At 45.0% G+C, this 12,542-nt stretch overlaps 1 protein-coding gene across 1 annotated transcript in view; it reads left to right on the forward strand.

Annotated features, from left to right (window-relative positions):
- The window catches only part of EXOC4 (exocyst complex component 4), a 367,177-nt gene that overhangs the window by 309,160 nt on the left and 45,475 nt on the right, over positions 1-12,542 (forward strand). The window contains exons 13-14 of the mRNA XM_087935338.1: positions 2,810-2,965; positions 9,547-9,725. Of these exons, the coding sequence (XP_087791464.1) occupies positions 2,810-2,965; positions 9,547-9,725 (335 nt within the window). The remainder of the gene's footprint in view (positions 1-2,809; positions 2,966-9,546; positions 9,726-12,542) is intronic.

Genomic DNA, 12,542 nt, shown 5'->3' on the forward strand with positions numbered 1-12,542 from the left:
TCTTGGCTGTGGATGTGTCCCATTGGAGAATATACATCCAGGGGGTGGGAGGAAGATCAGGGTCAAGGGGGAAATGAATGATGGGTCTTAGTTTTGGCTGCATCCAGCTAACACCAATAAATCACTTTTTTTTTTACTCCGAGAAATGTGGCTAGAGACTTATGATTTGAATGAGGGTGTATTGTCAGAGCCCTGACATCTAGAATAACATTCTAAATAATATTCATAAACATTCATAAACATTTTTGAATAACAGTGCCCTGGCAGAGCATTATTTACAAATAAAGCACAACCAACATATGTTGGTAATAAATTTCAACATACAAACTAATAGCAATAGTAATAGCTAATAACAGTACTAATAGTATAACCAAAAGAATTGATGTAGGCTTCTTCTTACATTAAGTTAACTACGTTTTTAATCAATTACTACATTTATATTTATCGACCTCTTTATTTTCACTGTATATAATATTAACCTTTATAATCTCACTTTCTCCAATGTCTACCTCTTTTCTCTATCCCTTCACAGAATTTATTCCATGTCCGAAAGTATTCTGAATGTCTTTGTCTTTCGTTTTTAAAGTTAATCTATCCATTTCAGCATAGTCCCAAATTTTCCTAATTATAACCTCATCTGGTAGAGTATTCATTTCCGCCCCCCAGTATTTAGCCTATGTAATCCCTGCTGCCATGAATATATATAACATTAAGTATGTGGTTGCTTTGTCATAATCCTCTGATAGTATATACCTAAAAAGCACATTCCTGCTTTAAACTCAATATTTTATTCAGTTATCGTTTCGAGCCATTTATGTATATTCTCCCAATATTTCCTTGCTTTTTCGCATGCCCACCACCTATGGTAATAGGTGCCTGCAACCTGGTTGCGTTTCCAACATTTAGCAGATAGGTTGCTGAACATTTTTGCCAAACTTGCAGGTGTAAAACACCTTATAAAGATTGTTAAGCTGAGGCCATAGTCATTTTGTAATTTTTGTCCCAAAGGTTTTTTTTCCATTTACTGAACTGTAAAATAGAGGAAGAAATAGTCAAAGAAACGATGATTGTCTGGACAAAACCCTTCAGCTATAATATAGAATTAGAAAATCTTGTTGTTTTTCTTGAAGACCTTTCGCTCCTCATCCAAGAAGCTTCTTCGGTTCTGACTGCATGATGTCATTCTCTCGCTATTCAGTCAGAACCGATGAAGCTTCTTGGATGAGGGGTGAAAGGTCTTCTTTGTTCTTCAATGAAGAACAAAGAAAGTCCAGTTGCCTTTTGAAAAGAAAACACATTTGGTACTTACAACTTACTGGAATGCGGTGTGAATGAGCACTCTCTTGCAAATAAGAGAGCTTTAGCTGTAGAGATAAGGGAAGGCCTAGCCCAGAGTTGCATAATGGGTGGAGAAAACGATTCAGAAGGGACCCTCCCTAGCTTCTCAGGTTATAAAAGAAGCAGAGAGAGAATTGCACTTTCAGACTTGCAAGATTCGGTTAACGCAGCCTGCGAGTAAAATACAAATTAGCTCATCTCCTTGTGTTTCCTCTCTGGCCTACCTGTGTGGGCCAACACAAAGGAAGAAATTTATCCGTGTTTTGGAGTTTTCACCCTTCGAGAATGAAAGGCGCGAACATAGCTTGATCTTTCATTCAAAAGAAATACAAAAACACGGAAATAATAAATATATAAAGATGTACTTCTTTTTTATTATACCTACAAAATGTTTTTAGGATAGATTTGGGAGGACAATGTGAATTGTTATAAAATAAACTAAGTAAATTAGGGTTATCTCGTAAAATATGACTGAATAATACTATAGTCAAATGATTGATTAATAATGATACTAGGGTATTCAATTTTTGATTGATAATATGAGCTATTATGCAATGTAACTGTAACTGAAGACTACGAAATGGATGCACAAAAAAAAAAAATTTGTAAACCAACCGGCACACTGCTTGTATACCCTATGGAAGAAAGTATGATGTTTTTATGTTTTGTTTGTTTATGCTTGTTTTTATAAACCAATAAAATTTACAAAAAAGAAAAAAAGAAATACAAAAACACAAAAACATTTCTAAGAATCAAGCACGTCCTCTTCCCTGCTTGTAAAATGATAGGAAGAACAGGAGTGAAATAGGAGTCACGGTTGGCATAATTTTGTTTTCTTTGAGCCGATAAAGAGCTCGGCGCCCGCATTTGAACTAACTAACCTCTAACAGAACCCAATGCCTACGCTGATAAATTCCACTTAAGTGTAAAGAGCTGGTAGTAAATTAATACGTCAGTCCTCTGATCAACCTTTTTGGAGAAATAAATGGCTCTAGGCTTCGGGTAAGCTATGGTTTTTAAATGCTTTAAAGTTTGCACAATTTCCTATCCTGTTTCCTCCCCTTCCTCGCTGCTAGGAGGCTCTGGAGTCAGCACTCCATTCCCAGATGGTCCTGGCCCCATCTCTGCATCGGACGCAGGACCCAGACTCCCGGACTGGTCCCTGTCCTTCCCCACGGTCTGATTCTGCTGCTGACTGCACAGGCTGCCGGCTTCCCACAAGCAAAGCCAATGGGAGAAGCCAGATTTGCTTTAACCTCTGCATGATTCCCTTAACATCTTCGGCGATTCCCTTAACAGCTGTGCCAAAATGGTCGCAAAGCGAGGCACAAGTCATTGAATAGCTGTCTTGCTTAGCAACAGTAATTTGGGGGCTCAATTGCAGTTGTAAGTTGAGGACCGCCTGCGGTCCATGGCCAAACCAGGCTTTCTTCTTCTAAACCCCGTCCTCTGGTTCTTGGGTTTATTTTAGGAGCATCGTCCAATCCGATGACAAGATGGTGATCAGCGCGTCTTGGGCCAAAGACGACGACATCACCAGACTCTTGAAGTCTCTCCCCAACTGGAGCAACATGGCCCAGCCCAAGCAGTTGAGACCTAAAAGAGAGGAAGAAGAAGACTTCATCAGGTGGGTCCTTCCTTACATCCATGGATGTAAATCACTGTTTAACCTGGACTCCCATCTTCTTAATGGTTGGGCTATGAAACAAGGAGCAAACAATGAGTCCATGAAGTCAGGAAGAAGCAAGTAGCTGTCACACCCTTGTTGGAGTCTGATTCTGAGGGGGAGATTGAGCAGCTGACAGGGAGTGGGAGTGTGGCTCCAGTGGCTGTGGAAGAAACTGGGGGAAGAGCACAGTCCGGGTGGACATTCAGAGGAAGCCCCAGGCCCATCCCCTCTTTATCCTAGGGCACGCAGGGAGGAACAGAGAAGGGAGCAACATGGGTTACGGGGGAGAAAAGGGCCCTGATCCCTTTCATTAGTTGCAGCTGGGAGAACAGGATATAAGTGGGGCGTTTGCACACAGCTCCTTGCTGGAAGCAAAGTGTGCATTATCTTTGTCGAGGCTTATCTGGGTTTTGGCGTCCTCCCGACTGTGGGTGCTGCGTTATCTTGTGGAAGCCTGCAGTTGTATCATCCTGGCCTGCCGTGTTAATTCCTTCAGTGTGGTTTGTGTTGGTTTCTTTTATTTCTAATTATCTTTACTTCGGGTTCGGACTGTATTTCTTCCCTTTGTAGACTGTTTTTTGGAAGAATTTGATCTCCAGCTGAGGATAATTGGACATTGGGGGCCAAGTTGGAGGCATTAAAGGGAATTTATTCTACTTTTGTGACTTGGTTATTTTTGTCTCACGCCCCGGGTCATGACAGTAGTCCTGGAAACTCCAAATGTCTGTACCGGCACACCAAACTTTACCAATGCGGCATTTTTTCCCAACAAATGCCCCTCCCCACAGCGTCTCCCCAGGTGTGCCTTATGACGTGGGGTGGGGCACCCTCCTCCCGAGTTGTCGGGTCGGCCTGCTCTGTTCCCGCCTTCTCTCCACCCTCCGTGCTCAGAGATCAGGAGGGGGCAGTCCTTGCTCATCGCCTGAGCTCCGTTGCTACTCATCTCTACTCCTTTCCCTCTCTCGATCACCTCGCCCCATTCCTCCCTGCTAAAAAGCCGCCCCAATCCTGAGGAGTCCTGGGATGCCTCGACCTGCTCTTCCCCAAATTCCTCCAAAGCCAATGAAGCCACCCCCTTGATTTCCATTGCCTCCAGCTCTGGCTCACCCTCCTCTGCAGATTCAGGCTCCAACAGGGACATAACAGCTTACCTGTTCTCAAAGTGAAGATAAATTTATAAACTTCCCGGTGCTACTCTTTTCATTGTTCTAGCATTCTTTTGTTGTGGCCCGCCAGTGGAGCTGATGGCAGACTCGGACAGTTAGGAGATTGAGGAGGAGCATGGGCCAGTCCTGGAGTCTGGGAAAGGCTCTAAGAAGGGCTCTGCGTCGGAGGCAGAGATGGGGCCAGGGCCGTCCGACAGTTATCAGCTGCCGTCGGAGATCAGTGGGGAAGAAGAACAGCTGGAGCCTGTTCCCAGTGTGTGCATGCACAGAGCTGCCAGAAGAAGAGAACAACTAAGGAACACGAGGCAGAGATGGGACCAGGGCCATCCGACAGTGATCAGCTGCCTTCGGAGTCGGAGATCAGTGGGGAAGAAGAACAGCTGGAGCCTGTTCCCAGTGTGTGCATGCACAGAGCTGCCAGACGAAGTGAACAGCTAAGGAACAAGGGTCGACTCGGGAGTAAAGGCCCAGGTGGACGGTGAATGGCCCCTCCCATGGGGAATAAAGAGGAGCGAAAGGGGAGTGGGGTTTGCAGGAGACACTTAGTTCAATTCATTAGGGCGAAGATCTGTTCCTGACTTCTTGTCAACTCATTGCTGCCTCAGCGTGGCGTTTGGAGGCTTTCGGCCTGGCAACTCTCCTAGCCTGATAAAGGTCTGCAGTTGTGAAATCTCTTGAAAGACTGTTTGCCGGGACTTTGCTAGAGAGGAATTCCCCTTGACCTAAATAAAAGGGGTTTTATCAGAATGAGGAGTTGGCTTCAGGATCTAGGGGAACCCTGGGTCAGAACAACTTTCTAATCCATCTAATCGAACTATGTAAAATTCACACCCATTTTTTTTTTATCTCGGAGAATGATCGTGTCCCGACATTTGTTAGACCAGTGAAATTGGGCTGAACTGATTAAGGTTTTCTTTGTGGGTTGCTTCCTCACACGGGCCTGACTTTAGCAGTGGACTCTATTTGGAGACCGTCTGACCGCTGGATCAATTTTCTTCGCTTCCGTGGTCCAGCTGCTGACCTCTTCCTCCCCTTGGGATAGCCGGGAAAGCTTCTTGGAAGCTACTAAAGCTGTTTTAGAAATCCCTTGTGATGGACAAGAGGCCGGTTATTGCCGCTTACCGGAGTCCATTAGGAAAATTACGTTAAGGAATTCCCACCCTTTCCATATCATCTGGAGCCAACCTGGTGTGTGGTTGAAATTGACTGGATTTCCCTTCCCCCTATAGAAGAACATTATACAACAGTGGTGGGACTTATCTCCAGGGGATGAGTCTGCCTACTGAGATGAGGTCATACCGGTTGCTTTCGTGGTGCGGAGACAATAACTTGGCCCTCAACACCAATAAGACCAAGGAGCTGATAGTGGACTATATAGAAGGAACAGGTCAGACCTCCAGCCCTGGCTTATCAAGGGAGACTGAGCGGAGCAAGTGGCCAGTTTTAAGTTTCTGGGTATTACCCTAAAAGAGGACCTGACCTGGGGGGCTCACCTTTCAGCCCTGGTCAAAAGGGTCCAGCAGAGATTATACTACCTGAGGCTTCTCAGGAAACAACAACTGAATAAAAAACTGATGGTGACCTTCTATCGTTGCACCAGAGAGAGCATTTTAACATACTGCACCTGTGTAGGGTTTGCCAATTGCACAGTGGCAGATAGGGAAGCGCTCCAAAGGGTTAATGTCATTGCCCAGAGGATCATGGGTTGTCCTCTCCCCTCTTTGGAAGAGCTTTAGAGCTCCCGCTGCCTTAAGAAAGTTCAAAGCATCCTCAAAGATCCATCTCATCCTGGGCACTTCCTTTTTTTTGAACTATTACCCTCTGGCAGACGGTACAGGAGAATAATAACAAATAGGCTGCAAAACAGCTTCTATCCCAGGGCAGTGGCTCTGTTGAATTCTGTTGTATAGTGCAGTGTTGGTGCTGTGTCGGGGGTTTTCGGTTCAATGTGTGGAGGGTGAAGAGTGTGTTTTTGTGTTTATTTTCATGGTCATGATGTGCACTGAAGATATTGTTTGATTTCGTTGTATGAGGTGCAATGACAATAAAGTAAAGTAAACTTTAAGAGGGGTGGACTTCAACTCCCAGAATTCCCCAGCCAGCCTAGCTGCATTTATATTTAACTGCATTTATGGCTTGTTGCATCCTCCCCATGGTGGAACCAATAACTAGTCCTGTGGGATTATTGATTTCATTATAGGTTTGAGGTTAAACCGGAGCGGTTCAAATATTAGCACATTGGATTTAACCATGGCTTAAAAAAGAAGGAAGTGTGGATAATGGATGTGGCACTTGCGACCATAACTGAGCCCAAAACCTAGGTTGCTAAGTGAAACATTTGTTAAGGTGTTTGATTTCGTTGTACGAGGTGCAGTGACAATAAAGTAAAGTGGACTCACTCAAATAATGGCTTGATTTTGAAACACAGCTATTCTAGGATCCAGTCTGAGTCGGTCACCAGAACCAAAGGTTTATTCTTCCAAGCTTTCAGGCTCATCCTGGATGGAGCCCATCCTCAGAGAACAACTCTCCCTCCAAAATATCTGCACTGGATTGTTCTACACCCTGCATTTTGTGGTGCCTGGATTGTGTGTAGCTTTTTGTTATCAATTAGGGTGTTGATGGCTGGCTGTTGAGTCTGTTCTGACCCAGAGGAGTCTGTTTCGTCAAACATAATTAAACACAAACTTGATTGAAAAGCAAACCTATTTTATCTCAAAACAGTTCCCCAAGATAATCACATGCCTTTCGGTTTTGTGGTCAGGGTTCCAATGCTGCCAAAAATAGAAGTATCCAATTAATTATAACAGAAACCAACCAGAGTACCAGAAAAAAAACCAGTCAGAGTTTACAGAGCTTCAAGGATTAATCTGAACCGAACAAACGACTTTGCTTCCTGCAAAGGTTTCTTCACCTTTGCCTATCCTTTATTTCTTATGGGAGGGGCAATCACCTCCCAGCCTTACTTTCAAGTCACCCCTTTTGTCTTGCCTTCTGGCAGCTCTGTGCACATACGCGCACTGGGAACAGGCTCCCCTTGTTCCTCTGCCTTGTTGCTGCCAGATTCTGGAGGCTCCCGAGTCAGCACACAACTCCCAGATGGTCCTGGCCCCATCCCTCCATTGGATGCAGAACCCTCGTCCGAGTCCTCTCCAGACTCCCTGACTGGTTCCCATTCTTCCTCACTGTCTGACTCCACTGCCATCTGCACCGGCTGCTGGCGAACCACAACAGAGTCATGGATTGTTGTCGTGCCGCTGTGCCCTTGGCTCCTGATAAGCTGGCGGGGAATCAACAAGGGGGCCTGTTTCCAGGCTTCAATCATTTCTCTCGGCTGTTTTTGTTCCTGCTCGGCCAACAATGGCAGTAGTTTGCAGTCGAATACATGTCCCTGTTCATTGCAATATGAGGCTTCTGATGAATTTGGGTCTCCTTGTCAAACTAACTCGTTCCTGTTCCTTTTCTCCCTGTTAGCTTTCTCCCCGTTTGTCCCAGCGTTTCTAGTCCATGGTTGGGTAATCTTTCAAAAACCAGAAAGGGGGACGGAGGGATAAAAATATTTAAATTAAAACAAAGATGGTGTGAAGAGTCCCAGGCTGGTAATTAATTTTGGGGCGGGGTCTTTTAATGAGCCCATAATCCCTTGCATCAGGATGGAGTCGGCAAACTGAATGGAGTTAAGTGTTTACTGGCCAGATGCTCTTCCTGTCTCCAGTGCGGATTTCGCAACAGATATATTCTAGTGTGTCCAGAGAGAGAAATATCTGCCTCTAACTGGGATCGAACTTATAGCCTCCTGATTGTGAGGGGAGAGCTCCACCTCTAGGCCACCGCACCAGTCAGTTTCCAGGCTGGCGATGATGAAGTTAAATCCTGCAGATTTCAATGGAATTAAAGAGTTGCTTTCAACCCTAGTCTCTTTTTTCTTCACTACCTTTAACCTGGTTAGTGAGTTAAGTATTTTCTAGGTTGAAACAGTGGATTAAGCCACCAAATTGGCTGGGTTTGCACAACACACCAAGTGTCAGGCACATACAACTAGACTCACCTCTGTAGAGTTCAAACCAGCTGCGGGTAGTCTGACAGCTCAGTTAGTGAACATTTCAATTTACAACGGCACTGTCATGCCCGTGTCAGAGTCTGAACCTGAGGAGGAAAACAAACAGCCGACAGGGAGCAGGAGACTGGCTCGTTGGCTGTGGAGGAAACTGGGGAAGGGCAAAGCCCGGCTGGGCAGAGCAGGGGAGAGGTAGAGCAAGGGAGAGGGAGTTCAGAGGAAGACCCAGGCTCACCCCCTCTTTATCCTAGGGCACACAGGGAGGAACGGAGAAGGGAGCAACGTGGGTTGCATGGCTTACGGGGGAGGAAAGGGCCCTGATTCCCTTCATTAGCCAAAGCTGGGAAGAGAGTTTAAAAGAGATGCATGCTGAGAGAGGCAGCTTCTGGGGGCAAATGTGAGTTTATCTTGTGTTGACTTTGGTTATCTGTGTTCCTGGCGTCTTCCCAATCATGTTGAGTTATTGCCTTGCCTTCACGTCTGGAATTCTTGCTTCTGCCCTGCCGGACTAATGATCTCATCTTACCTTGATTGGACTTAAAATTACAGTTTTTGTTGACCACGTTTTGGCCTTGATTCCCTGCAGCCAAAGGCTGTTCCTGGGAGGGTTTTTCTCCAGCTCAGAAGGTAACCAGGACATTGGGGGCAAAATTGGAGCGAATAAAGGGACTCCTATGATTATCTGACTGTGTTTTGGGCGCATCACAGACTGACTGCAGCAGCTGAACTGTGACCGATGAGAACAACCAAAGAATATCATAAATCATTTTTTTTCCTCTGGTGTAAAAACTCATCAGATTGGAAATATTTCCTGCTGGAAACTGACACCGGCTAATGCAGTTGGGTGCCACTAAAGTCATTGGAAAGGAGTCATGATTGAGCCAATGGGTGATTGGGTGAGGCTTTTGGGGGAAACAGTATATAATATAGGGCCATGAAGGTGAACCTATGGCACACGTGCTGCAAGTGGCACGCAGAGCCATCTCTGCAGGCACTCAAGCTGTCTCCCTGGCTCAGCCAGCTGATTTTCGGGTATCTGCCGCCCATGCTTGCGAGGGGGCGGGGCGCATGCGGGAGATGTGTGCGCATGTACAGGGAGGCAGGGGGAGCTCAGGGGGTCCCCTGTGCATTGTATTATGGGTGCAAGTGAGATTTGCCCCATTGTACAACTTTCCTTTCCACTGTTGTTAAGGGAATCGTCGCAGTTGCTAATGTCAACTAAAAAGATACTCCTTCGGTCTTTTCGGTCTCCCAGGAAAAGGGAATAATGCTTCTTGTACGTGATTGACACGTGCCTTGCCATCTTTTTCATCTAGGACCGCCTTCAGCAAGGAGTCGGAGGTCCTGATTGGGAACCTGGGAGACAAACTGATTCCCCAGCCAGAGATTCTCCAGGATGTCAGCGATTTGAAGGCCCTGGCCAACATGCATGAAAGCCTGGAGTGGCTCTCGGGACGGGTGAAAAGCGCCTTCTCCAGCCTTCCGTTGGCCCAGAGTAAGTGACTCCTGTGAAGGCAGAAATACACCTGCGGGGATTTCAAATTGCTGGATGGATGGGTGGATAGACAGATAGATGTAGTTAGGTACATAATGGATGGATGGATGGATGGATGGATGGATGGATGGATGGATGGATGGATGGATAGATAGATAGATAGATAGATAGATAGATAGATAGATAGATAGATAGATAGATAGATAGAAAAAATAGAGAAACAGAGAGGCCAAGATAGATGATAGGTAGGTAGATAGAGATAGATGACAGAAAAAACAGAGAGAAACAGAGAGAGAGAGGCCAAGGTAGGTAGGTAGGTAGATAGATGATACTGTCTATCTGTCTCTATATCTATCTATCTATCTATCTCTAACTATATCGATATCTGTATCTAACTTTATCTATCTATCTCTAACTGTATATATATCTATCTCTCTGTCTAACTATCTATCGCTATATCTATCTCTGTATTTGTCTCTGTCTCTATCTATTTATCTGTAACTGTATCTATCTACCTATATTAATATCTCTGTATATATATCTTTGTGTCTCTCTCTCTCTCTCACACACACACACACACGCAAACACACACACTATCTATCTCTATCTATATGATATATATGTCTCTATATCTCTGTCTATATCAGATAGATATCTATCTATTGATATCTCTGTCTCTGTATCTCTGTCTATCTATCCATCTATAACTATCTATATCGATATTTCTGTCTCTGTCTATATCAGATAATTATCTATCTATCTGTATCTATCTATCTGTATCTATCTATCTAACTGTATCTATCTATCTATCTCTTTGTATCTATATCAATATCTCTGTCTCTATCTCTATCTATCTATCTATCTATCTATCTATCTATCTATCTATCTATCTATCTATCTATCCATCCATCCATCCTTCCATCCATCCATCTATCTTCTATCTAGAATTGGTTTCTAGCAGGGTTACTATCTGCAGATAATTGGGGAAGAGGGTTGCTCTTGAGAACTTTTCTCTCCCGTTCTAAAGAGGCTGTCCCAATTTGATGGTATATGGAGACCAAACGAAAACAACCACTGGCTTGATTGAGCTCGCCAAAAAAAAAAAAAAAAAAAAAAGAAAATCTCTCTGTTGTGTTACATGTGAATGCACACTGTTGAAGCAGAAGGCAAAGGGCATCCGATTTCATGTACAATAAGTGAATGAGGCAGGTTTTGCCTTGGGGTGGTGGTGAAAAGCAGCAGCTGGTGTTTTATCAAGCAATTAAAGGTGACAATCGTTGGCACAGCTAGGAACTCAGAGGGAGCACCAAGCAGTGAGGTGCGTGAAGGTTGCTGGGTGATCAAAAGGTAGCCATCCTTTGGTCCAGTATATTTCTGGGTTATTGCATCCAGTTTTGGTCACCAGAATACAAAAAGAAAAAGAAAGATTTATTCTAGAAAGAGTGGAGAGGAAAGCAATGAAGATGATTAGGGGACTGGAAGCTAAAACATATGAAGAACGGTTGCAGGAACTAGGTATCTCTAGTCTGATGAAAAGGAGGACCAGGAGAGACACGATAGCAGTCTTCCAATATTTGAGGGACTGCCCCAAAGAAGAGGGAGTCAAGCTATTCTCCAAAGCATGTGAGGACAGACTGAGAAATAATGAAAGTAAACTCATCCAGGAGAGAGCCAATCTAGAACTAAGGAGAAACTTCCTGGCTAGAACTCACTGTCTCCTGGTGATTGGCTCAGAGTCACCTAGCTGGCTTTCATACTTAAGGCAGGACTAGAACTCACCGTCTCCTGGTGATTGGCTCAGAGTCACACAGCTGGCTTTCATACTTAAGGCAGGACTAGAACTCATCGTCTCCTGGTGATTGGCCCAAAGTCATCCAGCCAGCTTCATGTCTAAGGCAGGACTAGAACTCACCATCTCCTGGTGATTGGCTCAGAGTCACACAGCTGGCTTTCATACTTAAGGCAGGACTAGAACTCACCGACTCCTGGTGATTGGCTCAGAGTCACACAGCTGGCTTTCATACTTAAGGCAGGACTAGAACTCATGGTCTCCTGGTGATTGGCCCAAAGTCATCCAGCCAGCTTCATGTCTAAGGCAGGACTAGAACTCATTGTCTCCTAGTGATTGGCTCAGTCATCCGGCCACCTTCATGTCTAAGGCAGGACTAGAACTCACCATCTCCTGGTGATTGGCCCAAAGTCATCCAGCCAGCTTCATGTCTAAGGCAGGACTAGAACTCATTGTCTCCTGGTGATTGGCTCAAAGTCATCCAGCCAGCTTCATGTCTAAGGCAGGACTAGAACTCACCGTCTCCTGGTGATTGGCTCAAAGTCATCCAGCCAGCTTCATGTCTAAGGCAGGACTAGAACTCACTGTCTCCTGGTGATTGGCTCAAAGTCATCCAGCCAACTTCATGTCTAAGGCAGGACTAGAACTCACTGTCTCCTGGTGATTGGCTCAAAGTCATCCAGCCAACTTCATGTCTAAGGCAGGACTAGAACTCACCTCTCTCCTGGTGATTGGCTCAAAGTCATCCAGCCAGCTTCATGTCTAAGGCAGGACTAGAACTCACTGTCTCCTGGTGATTGGCTCAAAGTCATCCAGCCAACTTCATGTCTAAGGCAGGACTAGAACTCACTGTCTCCTGGTGATTGGCTCAAAGTCATCCAGCCAACTTCATGTCTAAGGCAGGACTAGAACTCATCGTCTCCTGGTGATTGGCCCAAAGTCATCCAGCCAACTTCATGTCTAAGGCAAGACTAGAACTCATTTTCTCCTGGTGATTGGCTCAAAGTCACCCAGCTGGCTTTCATGCT

Source organism: Pseudonaja textilis, chromosome 5 (genome assembly GCF_049901715.1).
Source record: "Pseudonaja textilis isolate UNSWEBS1 chromosome 5, rPseTex1.2, whole genome shotgun sequence".
Taxonomy (NCBI): Eukaryota; Metazoa; Chordata; class Lepidosauria; order Squamata; family Elapidae; genus Pseudonaja; species Pseudonaja textilis.